At 57.0% G+C, this 20,352-nt stretch overlaps 7 protein-coding genes across 7 annotated transcripts; 4 read left to right on the forward strand and 3 right to left on the reverse strand.

Moving 5' to 3' along the window:
- Positions 1–476: 476 nt before the first annotated feature.
- Positions 477–2,158, forward strand: B0H18DRAFT_1121607 (uncharacterized protein; the record flags this gene model as incomplete). The annotated part of the gene is made up of 13 exons (XM_048034356.1): positions 477–550; positions 607–685; positions 740–852; positions 908–917; positions 979–996; positions 1,047–1,098; positions 1,157–1,228; positions 1,278–1,293; positions 1,363–1,506; positions 1,557–1,616; positions 1,667–1,752; positions 1,806–1,942; positions 2,000–2,158. The coding sequence occupies 13 exons, from the start codon at positions 477–479 to the stop codon at positions 2,156–2,158; spliced, it is 1,020 nt and encodes a 339-aa protein (XP_047890588.1).
- Positions 2,159–3,119: 961 nt separating this feature from the next.
- On the forward strand, positions 3,120–6,827 carry B0H18DRAFT_1086247 (leucyl aminopeptidase; the record flags this gene model as incomplete). Its single annotated transcript, XM_048032016.1, has 17 exons — positions 3,120–3,238; positions 3,297–3,585; positions 3,639–3,996; positions 4,065–4,202; positions 4,259–4,385; positions 4,434–4,497; positions 4,614–4,639; positions 4,740–4,906; positions 4,960–5,088; positions 5,141–5,181; positions 5,240–5,492; positions 5,546–5,731; positions 5,786–6,002; positions 6,055–6,151; positions 6,214–6,516; positions 6,578–6,637; positions 6,696–6,827. The coding sequence occupies 17 exons, from the start codon at positions 3,120–3,122 to the stop codon at positions 6,825–6,827; spliced, it is 2,706 nt and encodes a 901-aa protein (XP_047890589.1).
- A 933-nt stretch (positions 6,828–7,760) lies between these two features.
- Positions 7,761–11,458, forward strand: B0H18DRAFT_1121609 (leucyl aminopeptidase; the record flags this gene model as incomplete). Its single annotated transcript, XM_048034357.1, has 19 exons — positions 7,761–7,879; positions 7,939–8,113; positions 8,146–8,226; positions 8,286–8,643; positions 8,696–8,833; positions 8,889–9,015; positions 9,066–9,129; positions 9,177–9,190; positions 9,381–9,547; positions 9,602–9,730; positions 9,784–9,824; positions 9,891–10,143; positions 10,195–10,380; positions 10,434–10,650; positions 10,707–10,803; positions 10,856–11,023; positions 11,083–11,154; positions 11,212–11,277; positions 11,327–11,458. The coding sequence occupies 19 exons, from the start codon at positions 7,761–7,763 to the stop codon at positions 11,456–11,458; spliced, it is 2,604 nt and encodes an 867-aa protein (XP_047890590.1).
- Positions 11,459–11,863: 405 nt separating this feature from the next.
- B0H18DRAFT_1121610 (uncharacterized protein) lies at positions 11,864–13,238 on the reverse strand (the record flags this gene model as incomplete). The annotated part of the gene is made up of 4 exons (XM_048034358.1): positions 11,864–12,809; positions 12,870–12,992; positions 13,039–13,087; positions 13,142–13,238. 4 exons carry the CDS (start codon positions 13,236–13,238, stop codon positions 11,864–11,866), a joined length of 1,215 nt encoding a protein of 404 aa, XP_047890591.1.
- Positions 13,239–13,634: 396 nt separating this feature from the next.
- Positions 13,635–14,709, forward strand: B0H18DRAFT_1022459 (uncharacterized protein). The gene is made up of 2 exons (XM_048029589.1): positions 13,635–13,918; positions 13,939–14,709. The coding sequence occupies exons 1-2, from the start codon at positions 13,858–13,860 to the stop codon at positions 14,595–14,597; spliced, it is 720 nt and encodes a 239-aa protein (XP_047890592.1). The 5' UTR covers positions 13,635–13,857; the 3' UTR covers positions 14,598–14,709.
- A 71-nt stretch (positions 14,710–14,780) lies between these two features.
- On the reverse strand, positions 14,781–17,362 carry B0H18DRAFT_1022470 (quinon protein alcohol dehydrogenase-like superfamily). Its single transcript, XM_048029590.1, has 4 exons — positions 17,147–17,362; positions 16,747–16,928; positions 15,148–16,627; positions 14,781–15,093 (listed from the first exon to the last, which is right to left on the reverse strand). Exons 1-4 carry the CDS (start codon positions 17,324–17,326, stop codon positions 14,953–14,955), a joined length of 1,983 nt encoding a protein of 660 aa, XP_047890593.1. The 5' UTR covers positions 17,327–17,362; the 3' UTR covers positions 14,781–14,952.
- A 351-nt stretch (positions 17,363–17,713) lies between these two features.
- B0H18DRAFT_575195 (Pkinase-domain-containing protein) lies at positions 17,714–19,747 on the reverse strand. The gene is made up of 7 exons (XM_048038650.1): positions 19,588–19,747; positions 19,232–19,431; positions 19,071–19,154; positions 18,651–19,008; positions 18,399–18,592; positions 18,157–18,343; positions 17,714–18,076 (listed from the first exon to the last, which is right to left on the reverse strand). Exons 1-7 carry the CDS (start codon positions 19,625–19,627, stop codon positions 17,943–17,945), a joined length of 1,197 nt encoding a protein of 398 aa, XP_047890594.1. The 5' UTR covers positions 19,628–19,747; the 3' UTR covers positions 17,714–17,942.
- Positions 19,748–20,352: the final 605 nt, after the last annotated feature.

Here is a 20,352-nt window from a genome sequence, read left to right on the forward strand (position 1 = left end):
ACCCCAGAAGACCCAGACGTTGCAGCGACAGAAAAATTGTGAATACGTAAATCAATCACTGTCGACGTGAGCGCACGCACCAGAAGTCGGGGTAAACGCTGCAGCGACATGAATACTTGCGAGTGTGCAAACGGTGGCGCAGCGCCCTTGCGCGCGAGACCACGGGAACAAAGCCAAAGATGGTCTAGATGCGGGAGGAGTGCGGGGTGCGGGGGTGCGGAAGTGCAGGATGATGATCCCGCATCAAACCCGCCATTTAGGGGTGTCTCGTTTGAGTTTCGACCCCTGCCTGAGATCGCTATCTCGGGTGTCGCTTGGAACGGCCTACATATGATGTTGCGATGAGCTTCTACACAACTTAATATAAGCCCACCCCAGTCACTACGTGTTCTCTCCCTTCGCCCAACCCGTCGTCCGTGTATGTGCATGTAATCCGTACTGTACATACGCTGTCTTGTACGAAGACGCTCCACGAGATGGCGACAGTAACTCATTCCAACCTCAAGACCAGCCTGGGGTCGCTCGTCATAGGCAGCCTAGCTGCGACTGCGTGAGTGCCCCTAACCTCCCGAGCCACCGACTTCGCTCATGCTCACTGCGTCTCAGACTGTCTGGTATTGTGATGATGCAGGGCATCCTGTATTTCCGGATGTTCGGGAAAGATCATCTAGGAATGAAGCTGATCGTATGTACTGAAACGTTTGTGTTGCTTTGGTTCGGTGACTAAACTCAGTCGCAGGTATCAAGCATCATCTTGTTGGATCTGTTGCACACAGCCATGCTCTGGACGGCAGACTGGATGTACCTGGTCGCCGGATTCGGTGATATGAACATCACAAACCATGTTTTTTGGTAGGTCAAGTCAATCGCCGAGCGCGAGCACTCACTGATAATCTCGACCGTTCAGGTCTGCAGGGGTGCGTGAAAATGAAGTTTCCTGCTTCATACTCTGCCGATCTCATTCATGATGTCTTTTAGGTTAGCATTGCATTGACGGTAAGTCGACCGCACGGGATGAAGCGGTCTCGTTCTGACCTGTTTCTCAGGCGATGACGACAGTTATCGTGCATTTCTTCTTCACGTACAGACTATTCAGGCGTGCGTCAGACTCTAATCGTTAACCGCCTTTGAACTGACCGCAGCCTTTCATCCTCAGTTAGCAAAGGCAACTATTTCATCACTGTACCCATGGCTATCATCGCTCTCCTTCGAGTCGGCTCTGCATTCAGTGAGTCCGTTCCACTTGCTTTCTACCCAATAGCTCACATACATGTCAGCCACTGCCGGTGAACTGTAAGTGACGAGATACCATCCGAGTCTTCGCTTCGGTGATTTTTAACGGACGGTGCAGGATCCGGTTAGGAAGTTTCTCGGCGTTCTACACACATTACCGCTGGCTGTTACGCTTGGTCTGGTATTATCGACTGCTTTGGATATTATGATCACCTCGGGCCTGTGCATTTTCTTGAGGAAAAGCCGTAGCAGCGGCAACGGAAGTTCTGGACGGTGCGTGAATTATCTCTTATGCCGTTCGACTTCGCTCATTGAATGTGCAGGCTCGATCACATCCTGAACTCGATGACATTGTACACCATCGAGACCGGTATGGTCACATGGTGAGTTTGCTACCGTCTTCTGGCATCCGGGACTCTGACCCAGGGAATAGTATTGCTACCGCAATCTCGCTCATCTTTTGGCTCGCCAAACCTCACGCGCTCATCTATCTCGGTCTTCACTTTGCGATTAGCAAATGTACGTCCAAATCATTATCGGCCACTTGTCATCTTGGCTCATGCATCACATAGTTTATGCGAACTCCTTCCTTGCCTCCGTGAACGCACGTAAGCTGCTCAGGGCGCAGCACGTGTCCCTTTCAACTTCTGGCTCGGGTGCGCTCCCTCCTGTCTTCACCAACCGGTTCATCAGGCAGTCCGGAGTTTCTGTACGTTTTCTCCGCATTGGTTCGTTTGGCGTGCCTTTTTATGACAGATTTCGGTAGGTTCAGCCGGACACGGTGGATCTCACGAGCTCGAAGCTGCAAATCACGATCGACAAGACGGTTGATTATGCCACCGACGACATCCCCATGTCTTCGACGAGAACGACTCGGTCCAACTCGGCCACTTCTCCCATGGAAGACGTGAAGGCGAAAGTATGAAAATGAGATAGCGACTCCGCATCAACGCGGAGGCTCGAGCGCAGGATGTCTGAGTGGGTTGGATGCTGCCAGTGGTGTGCTAGGGTGTGTGGCGCTTTGTACATTATTGTGTCGATTTAGTGTCAGGCTGTTGTGTACGCTCGTTTATATCCGTGCCTGGCACCTGTCGCAGCACAGCAGTATACTGCGTGCCTCAATCTTTGGATAACCTCTCAGGCCTCAGGTCCCTGTATGATCACTGTATGATCACAGCGAGACTCGCCGCCCAAGGTCGATCTAGATCCATGACCGTGTAATCGGGCGCGCGGTAAACTGTAAGGAAGCACAACACTACGGATGACGATTGGGCTAATTCGGTTTATATATGCGTACGGTGGAATGTAAAAATGCAGTGGTTTGCTTCAGGTGTAAGTATGGTTTCTAAGGAGCTCAGGGAGCCAAGTCGCGGTCGATTGAGGTGCAACGCCACATTCGCGACACTCCGCTGGAAGACGCGCATCGCGGCGTAACTGCGCGTGCGGGTAGGGCAGGCTTGATCTTGTCCATGTCCCTCCGCATTGCCTGGCATGCCTCCGTACGAGCCCTCTTACCCACTATCCGCGCCTGCAGGACACTTCGCAATTTGGCAGCAAATAATGACTGGTATCATGAAGGTTCTGGGACGCGACTCCATCATACATCACGGCTCAGCAGATGGGTAATGCCCTCGAATCCAGTCGGCCGCCCTCTTCGAGTTTCCCTCAAGCAGAGCATACCTAACTCTCTGGCGTCCTTCACAACAACTTCTGTTGCAGTTGGACATCGAGACCTTTTCAGTGGCTGCGTTTCGGTCGCTGCAGTGCCAGTCACGAGTCGCTCCCAGAGGACACGCGAACTCACCGGTGAACTGAGATTTGCGCGTCGAAGCCATCGCGCGTGTTCGACACTCTCGTCCTCCCATTCCGCCACTACAACGCTCACCATGTCGTCCTCCGCTGAGGTTGATTATCGGCTCCCAACGAACGTCAAACCGACAGCCTACCACGTTACCGTTCGCACCGACCTCGTCGACAGCAAGTTCGACGGGATAGTCGTGATCGAGTGCGTGCAATGCGTATAGATCGACCGATGTATTTCTGACTACCACTATGTATAACAGCTTAGATGTCAAGAAGGACACCTCCAAGCTCGTGTTCAATGCAGCCAATCTGAGGCTCTCCAACATTACCCTCACCATTTCTGGTGCGAAGTCCTCCAGCTTCACTCCAGCTTCTATCGACTTTGACAAGACGATGGAGCGCTGCACGCTCGGGTTCCCGGAAAGTGTGCCGGCGGGTGCGAAAGCGCATCTTAAGATTGCATACGAGGGAGAGTTGACGGACGCGCTCATGGGTTATTACAAGTCGGTAAGCGGTGAAGGTGAGGTGTATGCGTTGACACAGTTCGAGGTGAGTCTGCTAAGGATATCTGGTACTGGTCAGTCCTGATTAAGGGGTCCTAGCCTACTGCTGCACGCCGTGTTTTCCCTTGTTGGGACGAGCCATTGCTCAAGGCGACCTTCAGTGTGACCATGATCTCGCGTGCCGACACTGTCAGTCTTAGCAACACGACTGCCGAATCAGAGGACATCTTCGACCCCAATGCTGGCAAATCCGATGACACAGTCGCATGGCTGTCCGAGAAGCTGGCTTCGCTCGGTGTGACACAAGGTGAAAGCGAGAAGTGGAAAATAACTCGGTTTGCGGAAAGTCCGCCAATGTCAACATACCTCGTCGCATTTGCGAATGGTAGGTTCGAGTATGTGGAAAGTTCGTATACTAGTCCTCTCAGTGGCAAGACACGCCCGCTGCGTGCCTACGGTGAGTCCATAAGACGCAGTCGGTTTCGCTCGACGTGACGTGAAGACCAATTCGCGTCCTATTGTCAGCAACGAAGGACATGGTCGACAAATTGCAATTTGCGCTGTACGTCAAGGAGAAGGCACTCCCCTTGTACGAGAAGGTGTTCGATATCGAGTACCCGCTACCGAAATTGGACACACTTGTCGCCCACGATTTCGATTCTGGTGAGTTGAGCTGTAGCTACTCGTGATTAATTCACTTCATGGGATATGAACATTAGGTGCCATGGAGAACTGGGGTCTCATCACTGGTCGCACCTCTTGTTTCGCTCTTGACCCCAACTCCGAAGACCTGCGGACCAAGAAGGAGATCGCAAACACGCAATGCCACGAAGTTGCGCATATGTGGTAGGCAAGGTCCAGCAGTACGGAGTCCGAAGTCTCATGCACGCCTAGGTTCGGCAATATCGCCACTATGGAGTGGTGGGACAACCTCTACTTGAACGAAGGTGAGCCAATCGTACGTCACGATGAGAGATCGGGGAGGCTGAACCGACTTTTCGTGCAGGCTTCGCAACTCTGGTGCGTAGAGAATGCGCCTATCACTTGGGACGCCATTCTGACCGCTTCTCCTAGATGGGCGAGGTGATCATACTAGGTGAGTTGATGTATCTAGCAATCCTCTACGTCGTGTTCAATGATTCATTGCAGACAAGTGAGCCGAACCTCGGTGTTGTGAAAGATGAGGACTAATTCCCGCAGGATTTTTCCTGAGTGGAACCTCCATTCCGCTTTCATCACCGCGCACCACAAATATGCTCTTGACGTCGACGACAACCTCTCTTCCCACCCTGTCGAAGTCGAGTGCCCAGACGCAAACATGGTGAACCAGATCTTTGATGGTCTATCGTATTCGAAGGCAGCTTCTGGTGCAGTTGTGTCCCTGGTTGGTCTGATACACGGATATTCACCGTGGTCTCAGTGTTGCGCATGCTCTCGAGCTATGTCGGCGAAGAGAAGTTCCTCAAGGGAGTATCAATATACTTGAAGAAGCACTTGTTTGCGAACAGCGTCACTCGGGACCTTTGGGAGGGTATCCAAGAGGCGAGTGGTGAGTATGTCACCAACAGGTGTTAGCGCTCGCTAACTTGAAGTATCGGTAGGCATTGACGTTCCTAAGATGATGGACAATTGGGTCAAGAAGGTTTGGAACACTCTCAGACCTGCATACGCAAAGCGCCAGTTGATAACGCGCACTTCAGATAGGTTTCCCGGTCCTCACTGTTACGGAGACTTCCACCGGCATACATATCCATCAAGATCGTTTCCTTGGTACAGGACCCGCACAGCCGAAGGACAACGAGACGATTTGGACGGTGCCCCTGAGCCTGCTGACAGTCGATGGAAAGGGCAATGTTGTGATAAACAAGGACGAAGTACTCGACCAGCGTGAGAAGTCAATTTCGCTGGACGTCAACAAACCGTGGAAAATCAATGCGGGGACAGTCACTTTCTGTAAGCCGCCTTTCAGCAGTGATGGATTGCGGCAGTACTGATGTGTGCACTAGGCCGTGTGCTATATCGGCCTGATCGACTTGTCGCAATTGGTCGGGAGGCTGCGAAGGCATCGTCACCGTTCTCAATCGAGGATCGCATGGGGCTCGTCGACGATGCGTTTGCATTGAGCAAGGCAGGCTACTCAGAGGTCAGCTCGGCACTGGCATTGACGGATGTTCTGCGCAACGAGTCGGAATGTAAGCGCCTACTGAGTTTGGGATGTTCATCGACTGATGCTGCTAACTTTCTAGATCTCGTGTGGGAAAGCATTCGGAGGAATCTCGCGCTTATTCGCTCGGTCTGGTGGGAAGACACGAACATCGCGAATTTGATCGAGGGTTTCCTCGCGGAGCTCTTCACGCCGCTCGTTGACAAGCTAGGCTATGAGTACTCCAGTCAAGATTCTGCAGATACGAGGGAGTTGCGGACGTTGGCCATCGAAGGCGCCACCTCTGGAAAATCGCCAAAGTCAAGTTCTTCACTCATGCGCCTCGTCTCCTGACTGACTGCGAATATGCAGGGTGGTCGAGGAACTTCGCAGCCGATTCTCTCATTATATGATAACCGGTGATGACAGCAAGATCCCTCCGGAACTACAAATTGTCACCTACGCAGTTGTAGGTCTTTGTGCTTAGCAGCGTCGGACTGGGCAACTCACGCGCCATGGTGATCTTTTTAGGCCGTTCGGGAAGGCGGTCGCGCAGAGTGGGAGGGTGTCAAGAAGATCGCGCTGCAGCCCAAGAACCCCGCGACGGGAATCGCGGCGAGGAGAGCGCTAGCGCGAACACAGGACCTGGACATCGCGAAGGACACCTGGAAGTTCATGATGGAGGACGTCCGAACGCAGGATCTGTACTACATGGTTGGCACCTTGGGCGTCAACCCCAGCACGAGGCGCTTCTTGGCGGAGCAGTTCAAGGCGGATTACGAGTTGCTGGACAAGAAGTTCGAGGGCAACTACGGCTTCCAAGACATTGTTGCGGTGCGTGTTGCAGTTAGCCGTTGGCTATACTGGCAGCGTTGAAGCCTGAGCTGTTTCGTAGATATCATTCCGCAATCTGTCCGCAGACAAGGATTATGAAGAGACCGCGCAGTTCTTCAAGGTAAACCTTTTATGACATGCTTCACTCACGTCTCAAAATTGACACCGACGCGCTACAGGACAGGAACACCGAAAAGTACAAAATGAAACTGGACCAGACGCTGGAGGACATCCAGGTCCGATCGGCGTGGGTCAAGCGGTCGACGGAGGACATCCGGAAGTGGTTCACGTCGCGCAAGAGCGCGTTGTAGTGGGCCTCAGTCGAGTATATGGTGGGATGAACGGTAGCAATAAACCAACTATAATGTACATATGTGCTCGAGCATGCAATTGCTACGTTCTCGCTGCCTGTTTGAAATTGTTGACGATGGACACCTCAGGCTTGCCACTGCCAGGCAGTGTTCAAACGTTCAATATTCAATATTCAGCACGTGTCTTTCATGACAAATGACGATTGGTTTAGCCACCAAATGATTGACTGGACACTGAACATACTGAAACCTACCGGGGGGAGTATAGAAGCCACTAGTGGCTGTTGCAACAAGTGCGTGCTTCATTCCATCTTTATCATACACAACTGCAGTACCGCTGAGCTTGCAACTGGTTGTAGCCTTCATTCTGCCCGGGTTTACGCCTTGATGACCAGGGCATGAAAGACAATGCGACAACATATGACCCGTTGTATACTAGAAGCTACGCAGTGGTCCGCCCAAAGTATGAGGGGCCGGTCCTACGACGCGGGACATCGTATGCCCCGCAAGCGCTGCTGCCAGTGGGAGGCGCGTCGACGCAGGTCGACGCGTATTACAGCCTGAGGTAAGCTTGAGCTTGTTCAAGTATGTCCATATGCACTGGCTTCAAGTTGTGGCACGCCCCGCGGGCCCCGCCCGTACTTTACTGAATCTCGCTACTACTCGCCTTCCAGGATGCAGCAGATTGACTTGGTATCATGAGGTCTCCCCGAGACGTTGACGCCCCGACCTCATAAATCACAGCTCGCCACATGGGTTTTCTCCCTTGAGAACATTCAACATACCCAACTCCACAGCGAAAACTCCCAGTCACGAGGCACACTGATAGGACACGCGAAGCTACCTGACTCGGAGGCGAATTGACACCTGAGCGTTCAAGTCACCGCGCGTGTTCAGCACTCTGATCCCCACGCTGCTACTGCAGCGACCATCATGTCGTCCTCCGCAGAGGTGGATTACCGGCTTCCGACGAATGTTAAGCCGACACATTGCGATGTCACTGTTCGTACCAACCTCGTCGACGACAAGTTTGACGGGATTGTCACGATCGAGTGCGTGTCATATATACAGATAAGCTGATTAGTATCTGATATTCGCCTTCATGCAACAGCCTAGATGTCAAGAAGGATACAACCAAGATCGTGTTCAACACAGCTGGTTTGAGGCTTTCCGACGTCATGCTCACCACTTCAGGCGCGAAGTCCTTGAGCCTTACTCCAGCTTCTATCGACTTTGACGAGACGATGGAGCGCTGCACACTCGAATTTCCCGGATTGTGCCGACGGGTGCAAGGGCGCGTCTCAAGATCACATACGAGGGCGACTTAACGGACTCACTCATGGGTTACTACAAGTCAGTCGGAGGCGAAGACGAGGTGTATGCCTTGACGCAGTTCGAGGTGAGTCTGTTCGGAATACCCCGAAGACGATTCCGCTCTGAAAGCAGGAATCTACATAGCCTACCGCTGCGCGCCGTGCCTTTCCTTGCTGGGACGAGCCGTTGCTCAAGGCGACTTTCAGCGTGACCATGATTTCGCGCGCGGACACCGTCAATCTCAGTAACATGCCCGTCGAATCGGAGGACATCTTCGACCCCAATGCTGGCAAGTTCGATGACACAGTGACATGGTTGTCCGATGTATTAGCATCGCTTGGTCTGGCACAAGGTGAAAGCGAGAAGTGGAAGATCACACGATTTGCAAAAAGCCCGCCAATGTCAACGTACCTCGTCGCATTTGCGAACGGCAGGTTTGAGTATTTGGAAGGTTCGTACACGAGCCCTCTCAGTGGGAAGACGCGTCCGCTGCGTGCTTACGGTGAGTCTGCAATGCGTGACTGACGCGAGGACCGTTCGCGATCTCTTCTCAGCGACGAAGGACATGGTCGAAAAAATGCAATTTGCTCTCTACGTGAAGGAGAGGGCGCTCCCTCTGTATGAACAGGTGTTTGATATCGAATATCCGCTGCCGAAACTCGACACGCTCGCTGCCCACGACTTCGACATCGGTGAGCTGAACCTTAGGACACGTTGGACCGCTCCACCGATTGACATGAACTTTAGGTGCCATGGAGAACTGGGGTCTCATTGCTGGTGGTACCTCTTGCTTCGCTCTTGATCCTGACTCGGAGGACGTGCAGACTAAGAAGGATATTGCAAGTACACAATGCCATGAGGTTGCGCATATGTGGTAAGTAAGTCCTGCAGATGCAGCGATTATAAAGTCTCATGCGTGGCTAGGTTCGGCAACATCACTACTATGGAATGGTGGGACAACCTCTACTTGAACGAAGGCGAGTCAATTGTATGTCTCTGTGCTTTGGCAGGGCGTATTTAAATATGTTGTCATAGGCTTCGCAACCCTGGTGCGTGGGGAACACGTCTACCACTCGAAAAGCTATCGTGACTACTTCTCCTAGATGGGCGAAGTGATCATTCTAGGTGAGTTATTGCGCTGGCAGTCGACAATTCTCTGCTTGACATCTCATTGTTCGTCTCAGACAAGTAGCTCAAGTACTCTGTAATGCTTTGAGCGACGAGATCTGATCCACGCAGGATTTTTCCTGAGTGGAGACTCCATCCCGCTTTCATCACCGAGCATCACAAATGGGCTCTTGACGCTGACGACAACCTGTCGTCCCATCCCGTGGAACTCGAGTGTCCCGACGCCGAGATGGTCAACCAGATCTTCGATGATCTGTCGTATTCGAAGGCGGCTTCTGGTGAGGGGGATGTCTGTCATCGGGCCATGAACCGCTTGTTAACCACGATGTCAGTGCTACGCATGCTCTCGAGTTACGTCGGCGAAGAGAAGTTCCTCAAGGGCGTGTCGATCTACCTGAAGAGGCACCTGTTCGCGAACAGCGTCACTCGTGACCTCTGGGAAGGTATCCAAGAAGCGAGCGGTGAGCATGTCTTTCAATGCGAGCGTGCACGCACTGATTCAGGGCGTCGGCAGGTATCGACGTCCCGCAGATGATGGACAATTGGGTCAAAAAGGTCCGAGTCGCTGACAGACCTTCGTGCACAAGGCATAACACGGCATGTTTACGAGACTTACTATAGGTAGGATACCCGGTGCTCACCGTCATGGAGAACCCCAACGGCATACACGTTCGTCAAGATCGCTTTCTCAGTACAGGGCCGGCACAGCCGAAGGACAACGAGACGATCTGGACAGTCCCCTTGAGTCTGCTGACCGTCAATGATGATGACAGTGTTGTGATCAACAAAAACGAGGTCCTTGACCAACGCGAAAAGTCGATCGCATTGGATGCCAGCAAACCGTGGAAACTCAATGCGGGAACGGTCACCCTCTGTGAGCCGCCTTTCAGCCTTGATGGGATGTTGCGCCTGATATGCATTGAAGGCCGTGTGCTGTATTCACCAGAGCGACTCGTGAAGATCGGTCGGGAAGCAGCGAAAGCGTCGTCGCCGTTCTCCATCGAGGATCGCATCGGGCTCGTCGATGACGCATTCGCGTTGAGCAAGGCAGGCTACTCGGACGTCAGCGCGGCCCTGGCGCTGACCGACGTCCTCCGCAATGAACCTGAGTGTAAGCGACTGCTCGATGAGAGGTTCTGTCGGCTGAGGGTGCCGGCCTCCCAGACCTCGTCTGGCAAAACATCCAGAAGAACCTGCTGCTCCTCCGCTCGGTCTGGTGGGAAGACGCGGGCATCACGCACTCGGTCGAAGGCTTCCTCGCGGAGCTCTTCACGCCGCTCGTCGACACGCTCGGCTACGAGTATTCCAGCCAGGACTCTGCGGACACGCGGGAGCTGCGGACGTTGGCGATCGAGGGCGCGGCATCCGGGAAGTCGCCCAGGTGAGCGGTCTCCACCTGTCCGGCTCGCCACCCGCTTGACCTGTGAATCGGTGAAGGGTGGTCGAGGAGCTCCGCGGCCGCTTCGCCCATTGCATGAGGACCGGGGATGAGAGCAAGATACCCCCAGAGTTGGAGGAGGTCGCGTACATAGTCGTAGTGCCATCCTCATCACCAGCCCGGACGGCTCACGCCCGTCACGCTCCAGGCCGTGAGGGAGGGCGGCCGGCAGAGTGGGAGCCGTCAAGCAGATCGCGCTCAAGCCGAAGAACCCCACGACCGGGGCCGCGGCGCGCAAAGGCCTGGCGCACACGCAGGACCCGGCCGTCGCGGGGGCCACCTGGGGCTTCATGCTGCGGAGGTGCGCACGCCGGATGTGTGCGACATGGTCGAGACGCTGGCGGCCAACCACGCGACGCGACGCTTCTTGGGGAGCGGTTCCGGGCGGACTACGGGGCGCTGGACAAGCGGTTCGAGGGCAACTACGGCTTCCAGGAGATCGTCGCGGTGCGCTGTCCCTGGTCATAACGGCGCGGGCATGCTGACGTGTGTTGGCCCGAGCAGTCATTCCGCAACTTGTCGACGGACAGAGACCATGAGGAGACCGCGCAGTTCTTCGAGGCTAGTCTCGTCATCCAATTGTTCCGTTGAGACATGTTGCGACTCACAGCTCGTACAGAACAAGGATACCGGGAAGTACAAGATGAGACTGGACCAAACGCTAGAGGACATCCAGGTGCGGTCGGCGTGGGTGAAGCGATCGACGGCGGACATCCAGAAATGGTTCGCGTCTCGCAAGAACGCGTTGTAGCAGGCTTCTTGTGGGTCAAATGTCACTGCGTCCCCACGACTGTCGTAAGTTGGGACGAAAGGTAGCAACGACAAGATGTAACAATCCACGTCCTATATCACGCAATGACTTTCGCCGACTTGGCCTGCTGAGAACGGCGACACCGTCCTGTGAGGCAGTTGGACGTTCGATATTCGATCCTGTCCGCTGGCTCACTCGATGACATCGCAGGCTGCGATTATGACCGCGCGATACACCAGTGTCGCTTGAAGGGACATTGGAATCATCTAGGAGGCTATATGATACACGAGCTGTCTGGTACGAGAGAAAACAATACAAAACGGATCTACACTACATTATGTCGACAATCTAGAGTATAGAACAACGACGACAATTCGGACGGACTCGAACAGCGGCAGGACAAGATCAGAAGTAGCTCCCCAGCTCGATCATCCTCGGCAGGTGCGCGTGCAAGTTAGGCGTCGCGGGCGTGCCAGCCTTCCGCCTCGGTAGTCCTGCGGGCTTTGGTCCCGGGCCCGGCTGCGGGTCGATGACGGCGGGGGACGCGAGCTCTTCGGCGGTCTTCTTAGGCGTAGGCGCGGCGCTGCCAGGCGAACCAGCCAAGCCGGGGCGGTTGTAGGAGAGCCGACGAGGGAGGGACAGTCTGACAGGCGGCCGGATGCGAGCGCGCAGGATGGCTTGAGGGGCGGCGGACATAGGGCAGTTACCCACCGTCGATAGGACCTTCAGCGCAGTAAAGTCGCGTTCGGGAGCGAGAGGCGCGGGGGAAGGGATCTGATGACGAGGAGCGGGGAGCAGGCTTGGCTTGGCACTGAGAGGCCCATCGAACGGGAACGGCGAAGGCAGTCCGAGTCCAGAGATGCAGGGCGTACCAGAGAAGTCGAGACCCAGACCGAGAACAGGCGAGTAGAGCGGAGACTCGGGGACAAAGTCACTGTGCAGAGCCATACGCAGGGGAGCAGGCAGACGGGGCTTGCGGACCAGAGGCTTGGACAGAGCAGGACAGTTGGCTTGCAGGGGAGGCGGCGAGAGAGGCGTAGTGGGCAAGATTTGGTCGACGGGTGTGACCGGAGAAGCGCTTGCGTTGCGAGTCTTGGACAAAGCGAGGGTGAACTGGCGCAGAGAGAGCGGGAACGGGGACGGAGCCTTCCGGGAGTGAGTACCGGGGTCAAGGTGGGGGTGTTGCTGCAGAGGGCGGAGGGGAAGGACGGCGCGGGCGGCAGGTCGACTTTGCATTGGAGGACGGGGCGGTTGGACGCCAGGCGGCGGAGGGACATTGAGGAGAGGTTGCGAGAGACGACTGGGCGCGGGCTGAACAACGACGGGCGGTGACCGGGGACCATTGGGGGTACTGGAAGGCTTAAGGGAGGTGCGATGTTAGCGGCGGTCGAGAGTAGGAGAAGGAAGGTACCTATAATCCGTCGATATGGGCTGGGGCTGGACAGCGGTCTTGATGCGGTTGGATTGCGGGATGTCCTCCGGGTCGGCAACGAGGTCGTTGGCGGGGCTTGCAGGTGGTGGTAGCGACGTCGGGCTGGTGATGGTCGTGAGCTTGTTGGGGATGAGTGGGCGCGTGGTACGGCTCGGTCTTGGAGCGCTTGCGGGTGAGGGAACGCAGAGTGATGTTTCCTGTGAAGGATTGACGATGAGCGACGAGTGTGGATGGACGAGGAGGCGACGCACGTCTGGCGGGTGTGTCGCCACTCAGGCCGTAGAAGGGCTGGTCGTGGTGGTGGACGACGGTGACTGAGTAGGCGGTGGTGCGGGAGGGGCGGGACATAGCGGGGCGCGGGGGGAGGTTGGTCGTGTCGCTGGGCTTTATACGGGGAGGTGGTGGGCTAGAGCAAGCGTGTGCGGGGACGCGTGTTCGCGAGGGAGACCCAGTCCGCCGGGCCCGCGTCTCTTCACCGATCGCCCCGCCGGCGTCGGTACCGCCCGGTGTCTATGGCGGCTACTAAGGATCGACGTCAGAGCCCGCGACGGCCTCGCACGTACGCTGCGCCCCGTTGTCTGAGACATTGTCTGAGGCCAGCCTGCGTCGCCCTGCTGCACCCGGGTCGTCGCATGGCCGCCCGCCACATCCCAGCCCGGCGAACGAGGAGGACCACAACATCGCGGTGACGTCACCGGCGACCAAGCATCGCAGGGACGCGGACGCCACACTCGCACCCTCTGTCAGTCGAGACGATGACGTCAGCCTCCCTCGGACGCGGACGACCTCCTCGGACGCTGCTTGCTTCCGATGGCCTCCTCCACCAGTTCGAATCCTACGCGCGACGTCAGGGCTCTCGACCGCCACCCGCCAGTTCTGGTGATACGATGCCAACCTCACCGTCCTTGCGGACACCGACTTGGGGGACGCGGTACGTCCATCCATCCACCTTCTCGGGTCACTCACGATGCCCCTGCTTCATCACAGGTTGGGTGAACGTCGACGAGACTCCTCTCGAGCTACGGTAGGTTGCGAGGTGGACTTGAAGTGCACCACATCCTCAGACGTGCCGCTCTGGAGCCCCGTCCAACACTGTGTCGGAGACGGTACGCTCCTGCCCCTGTTCTCTTACCGTGTTCAGCGTATGACCACCGGCTGACCGCTTTGAAGGTCATCAGTCGTTTTTGCCAGATCGATCTCTACTTCAAGGACATCTGGGAGGCGTTTACGAGCCGAAAGACGCTCTGCTTTAACGTCTCGGCCCGGGGCGCACTCGACAAATTTCTGTGGTGCTTGAAGCCTGCGCAGGTCAGTGCGTGCTCGCATCTGCTGTTCAAGCTCCAGACGCGTACGCCGTCGCCTGTGCTACTCGTCAGACCACAAATTGCTACGAAACCAAGGTTTGCTACGCGTTGCACGTCGGCACAGACCATATCACCACCCATGTCGTGTTCCAACATCACAGCTTCGAATGGTCTTCCCAGCCCGACGATGACGGTCCCTCGGACGCGGGTCTGCTCCCCAAGGACGAAGCACCTCCACCAGGGCACCGACATAGACCTGTCCATTCCCGATCTGCTGCGAGTGCACGCCGCGCTCGCAGGCGTTGTGAACCAGTGCGGCTCTATTTCTGTGTTCAACCTCTTTCTTCGTTTGCTACCCAAGGTAACGGCAACGCCCTCGCTTTTTGGAAGTACATCTGGATGAGTTGTGTAGTCGATGCAGTACTTCATATGTTGATGGACAACTAGGCACATTCCGTGTACCCACTCTTACCGTATCAAATTATATTCAATACGGCAGTCTCCGCGTAAGTCCCACGAAAGGTGCGTTCCTGCAGCATATTCGTCCGGACGCGTCAGAGCATAGTAGCAGCATGCTTCTCTATGCAAGAACGCTACCGCTAACCGACACACAGCGCGACTGCACAAGTAAATGCGAAGTCATTCTTCGCCATTGCTGTAGAACACGGGACTCCATGCGATATATGTATTATACATGAGAGGCATCGCATAAGCAATCGAAGGGCACAGATCCAAAAGACGAGAACGATACAACACGATTAACCATAAAAGTTCCACAGTCTGATATCCCCGTCGTCGCTCCCTGACACTATCTTGTCTTCCCCGAGCGCAAGACAGGTCACGGCGCCGCGATGTCCGACCAGAGTGGCCATGCACCGGCCTTCCTCGCGAACCCAGACCTTAACGAGACATCGTCAGCTCCTCGCCAGAAAAACGAGCGAGACATTACACACCTTGATGGTCCGGTCGTGGCTGCCGCTCACGAGACGCAGCTTGTCGCTCGCGACGGCCCAGACGCCCTCGATATGTCCGAACAGCGTCTTCGTCGCCTTGCCCGAGTCAATGTCCCACAACCGGATGGTGTTATCCAGACTCCCGGAGATCAGCACGCGCTTCTGGCGTTTCGACGCGGACGCACGGGTGTTCATGAGAGCAGTCGAAGACGAGGAAGCATGCGAGGTTGACAAGGGCTGGGAAACAAACGTCGGGGATCCAGGGTCCGAAGCGTCCACGACGTAGCCGGAGGCCGCGTTATCTGCGCCAGACGCGAGCGCTGCATCACCAGATGCGCCTTGACCACTTATAGATGATGGCTGCGCATTGGTCGCCTCGACATCATCCGCCTCGTCCTCGTCGTCGCTGTCCTCATCTACTGTCAACAGCTTCAGACTCTGAACCTGGCCGACGTGGCCCTTGAATATCCGTACACAACTCCGCAGGGCCAAGTCCCACAGCCTGATCGTCCCGTCGTCCGACGCAGAGAACAGCATCTTCCCCGCGTTGGGCTGAGATGAGAGCGGATCCGCAGCGGTCACGTCCGCGACGGACGGAGGAGGGGCAGAGCACCCGCCCGGCGCGTTGAGATCCCACAGCTGCACCGCGTTCACCCAGTCCAAGTGCCCGCGCAGCGTGAAGCACTCGCCCGTCTTCAGGTTCCATACTTTCACGGTCGTGTCGACGCTCCCGCTCGCCAGTAGGGTCGAGTCAAAGTTCAGGCAGACGACGCCCTCGGTATGGCCCTCCAGCGTCCGGAGACACTGCCCCGTCCGCCAGTTCCACACCTTCATGGTATGGTCCATGCTGCCGGTGATCAGCTTCACCGCGTCGAATTGCAGGGCGCGTACGGCACGCGTGTGGCCCGTGAGACAGTGCACCTCCGTACCCGTCTCCAGGTTCCAGACGCGCGCGGTGCGATCGTACGAACCGGTGATCAGGACCGGAAAGGCGGGGTGCGAGAGCGTCTCGTCGAACTGGAGACACATGACGCCATCGGTGTGGCCCTTGAGCGTCCGCACCGTACATCGCCCGCGTCGCCAGTTGCGCTCGATTCGGAGGCGTTCGCAGTAGACGTCCTTCCACGGGCGCGTCAACATCGGCTCTGGGGAAGACGACCCTGCAGCAAGAGCAGCGGCAGAAAGAGGAGACGATGATAGCGAGACAGCGACGGCGGCCTGGGGGGCAGCGACCAACGCAGGGGATTGCGGACGTTCTGTCGGTGACTCGCCGCCGTCACGTCGTTGTCGTTTTGAGGGCGGGCCCGCCATTGAGGCGTCCGGAGCAGCGACGCGCTTGCCGCGCGCAACGGCGCTCTCGCCCATCGGGGGCGACGGCGAGCGAGTGGACGGCATGCGGGCCATCCTCCGCTTCTCCAGGATGGGCAGGCCCCAGCCGCACTTTAGGCATTTCTGCCCGATGTGCTGCTCGCAGATACCCCTCCAGAGTAGGTCGTCGTCCGCAAGGCTTTTCCACTGCCGACTGACCTGCGCAGCGCGACAGAGCGAGGTGGCGTCCAGATAGCCGAGGATTTTGAGGGATACCTCGCGTGGAATGACGGTGAAGGGTCGAGGCGGATGAGATGTGCGAGTTGGTCGGAGAGGAGGGAGAGTTGGGAGAAGCAGCACATGGTGAGCAAGCCGTGGAGGATGAGGGCCCGGCGCGGGTGGGGGGACGAGGAAAAGTTGGACCAGACAGCGCTGACGGCCTCGCGCTCCTCGACGGGGAGTGCATCGAGTGCCTGTGGGGGAGTAGTCAGTACGGAGATGACTTACTAGACATGGGGTGAGATGGCCGAGACGACAAGGACATCTGGTCGAATCGACAGGCTATGATCAGGACTACGAGCCTCGGACCTGAGCGGTAGTCGCCTCCAGATCCTCCTCCAAGCTCCCGAGCCGTATCCAAAGCACCTCTGTCGTCCACCGCTGCTTCCTGACAAAGCCGGAGAAGACTCACCTGCTGCAGCTTCAAGTTCGTCCCTTCATCTGCCATCCGCTGATGCCGCACGCACAGTTTCCTCGCCGGAGGCTGGATGTAATCCGCGGTAGGTTTTCCGGCCTCGTTTGGCAGCGAGACCGTCTTTGTCAGGAGCTGGAGAGCCGAGTTGTCGACGATGGGTGCCTCGAAGGCGGGCATGGGCGGGGTGGGCGATCGCGGGCGCGGTACTGGCGACGCGGAGACGAGACGTGCAGGGGGGAGGGTATCACAGAGATAGGACGAGGGGGTGGATGAGGCGGCCATGTTGGCAGCGGTGGTGGCGGGGTGCGAGAGAGGAGAGACCTTGGTTATAAACATGCTCAGGCTCCGGGCGCATCTGGTGAATAAGCGCCCGCAATACGCCTGTCGCGTGAAGAATTGGCGACATCGCGCTGCATCACGCCATCCCTACCTCACCTCCTCCCAATGCACTCGCCACCGCAGCATTGCAAATGTCGCAGAAAACATTCGTTTGCTCACCGCCATGATCACACATTCACACACACGCAACAGCGAGGGGGGCGCGCATCACCATTCATGACATAACATATTGTAACGAGTATACTCATGCAACACAACGCCAGCAACCCTCCTATGCATGGCGAAGGACACGTCAGGGCATAACACATACAGCGGAGGCGGGCCAAGTGCTGCTCAAGGCAAGATATATATATGGACGGCGGCGGGACGGGGCACTTGGGCAGAACAGACGAGAGAAAACTCAGAGACAGAGACCGTGACCATGAAGAGTCCCATGCACCGGGCGACGGGCCCATCAATCCAGGGAGATTCGCAGCTGCTCCAGAGGTATCGGCACGAAGTTGTCGAGGTCGATTCCCCGCGAGGCCAGCTCCGGTTCGCACCACGACGGCACCAGCTGTCTCATCAGATCTGGCCGCACAGACAGCTCTGTGAAATGACAGGTCAACAAACCATAAAAGACGACATAGCGCCGCACGAGCACGCCGTCACGGAGCGCTGCCACTCACCCTCCCGAGTAAAGTCGAACAGTGGTGGGAAGTCCTTGCCGTTCGGCATCCGCGCGCCCTGCACGCGCAGTTCGTCAAAGAAGGGGTGGCACATCGCCTGCACTGCGCTCAGCCGCGCCTCTGGCGTGTACTCGAGCAGCTTGGAGACGAGGTCGATCGCTTCGGGCGCTGTGCGCGGGCGGAAGACCTGCCACGCACAAGTCAGTAGGCGCCCAAGTATGCAGTACGATGATAAGCTTTACCTTTGAGAATGGGTGGGGCTTGATCTGAGGGAATTTGTGTTCCATGTAGTTTGGGTTCATCGTCTTGATCTGCTCCCGTGAGGGTGTACCGAGAACCTTGATGATCTCCACGAGCTGATCGATACCGCTCTCCCCGGGGAAGAGCGGCTGTCCCAGCATCAACTCCGCCATGACGCACCCCGTCGACCAAATGTCTGCGGACCTGCGTCAGCGCCCAGCCACGCGACCCGTCAATGAAACTGCGGGGCTTACCGATGTTCGTGGTGTAATTCGTGGCTCCGAAAATGAGCTCCGGGGCGCGGTAGTACCGCGAGCAAATGTAGCTGACGTTGGGCTCGCCGGCGACGAGGATCTTTGCGGACCCAAAGTCGCAGAGCTTGAGCACGCCGGTGGCGGGGTTGAGAAGGAGGTTCTGGGGCTTGATGTCCCGGTGACAAATGCCGATGGAGTGGATGTACATCAGGGAGCGGAGGAGCTGGTACATGTACAGCTTGATTTGCAGCATCGGCATGGGCTGCTTGAGCTTTGCGTAGTGACGGCTAGCACGATACACGGTCTCTGGAACGTATTCGAGGACAAGGTTGAGGTACACTTCATCTTTCTTTTGCGACTAACATCAGTACCGAAGGCTCTCGTCCGGATCCAGGCGCGCGAGGAGGGGCAGACACTTACCTTCTCGCCATTAGAATAGAAAAAGGCCTTGAGGTCGACCACGTTGGGATGTGATACCAGCCGCATGATCTGGAGCTCACGGTTCTGGAAGGCGCAGCATAAACGACGATGTTGGCGGGGGTAGGGCGCCCGCGGCGCGGATCATGGACAATGGAACGCACCTTGAACCGCTTGTCCTGGAGAACCTTCTTGATGGCAATGTCCGAGTTGCCGTCGGATTCGTCCATGAGCTTTGCCTGGAAGACGATTCCGAAGGAGCCGTTGCCGATGACCTTGCAGTTGGTGTAGACGAGATCCTTGACGTCGCCGGTCTTGCCATCGGAGGCGACGACGCGGACGACCTTTCGAGGGTCATCGACGGCTGAAACAAAGGGGAGGTCAGGATGGATGGACAGTTTGCAGTTGGGACGGTGGGGAGAGTCGTAGGGATTGGTGGGAGGAGGACAGCTGCAGGGGGCCGGGGTGACGATCGACATGGCGGATGGGGGAGATCGGGGAGGGCTAGGAGAGTACGTACGCGATATCTTTACGCCATTTATGGGGGTGTGGGTAGCCATTTGGACAGGCGTAGATGGTAGGGATACAGGTTATTGGTTCGTTGGCTCGTGAAGGAGCGGAAGCGGGCAAGAGACGGGTACAGAAGCGGGGACGCGATGGGGGCGAGGAGGTGGCAGACGAGGCCGCTGACAGGGGACGACGGGGGCAGGGACGAGAGGGAATTACGGGCGGGGAGGGGGAGGACAGACGGGGAGATGAGGAGAGAGGAGAGAGAGCAGACGGAGGCGCGGGAAACACCGATCACCAGACCGCCGCGCCACCGCCCAAACAACCCCCGCCACGCCCGCCCTCTCTCCGCCCCACGCGACCCGCCTCCTCGTCCTCGCCCTCTTCCCACCGCCGACCCCCCAGCACGCGCGCTGCCTCCTGGCGGACCCGCGTACGCCCTGCGTACTCCGGGGCCGCACCCCGTGGGATGCATTTTTCACTCATCACATCCGGCAGTACGTGGTCCCATGAGTGGCCTCTGTGCAGGCTTCCGCCCGTCATGCCCCGTGCCATCGCATCATAACAAGTCGTCCTCTGACTGTGGATGCGCTGCCGCCGACGGGGCGGTGTAGCTGCGCGCGCTGGCGACCATCTGACGAATCCTCTGACAGACTTCACTCGCCCGTCGCCCCAGAATGTGCATGTACTCTCCCACAGATATGTGCCACAGAGCCCAGCCAATGCACGCACCGCCCGAAGTGCTGATGGCATGTCGTTCCATGTCCATATACCGCAA

Source organism: Fomitopsis serialis (assembly GCF_022376445.1).
Source record: "Fomitopsis serialis strain Sig1Antser10 chromosome Unknown B0H18scaffold_63, whole genome shotgun sequence".
NCBI classification, from domain to species: Eukaryota; Fungi; Basidiomycota; class Agaricomycetes; order Polyporales; family Fomitopsidaceae; genus Fomitopsis; species Fomitopsis serialis.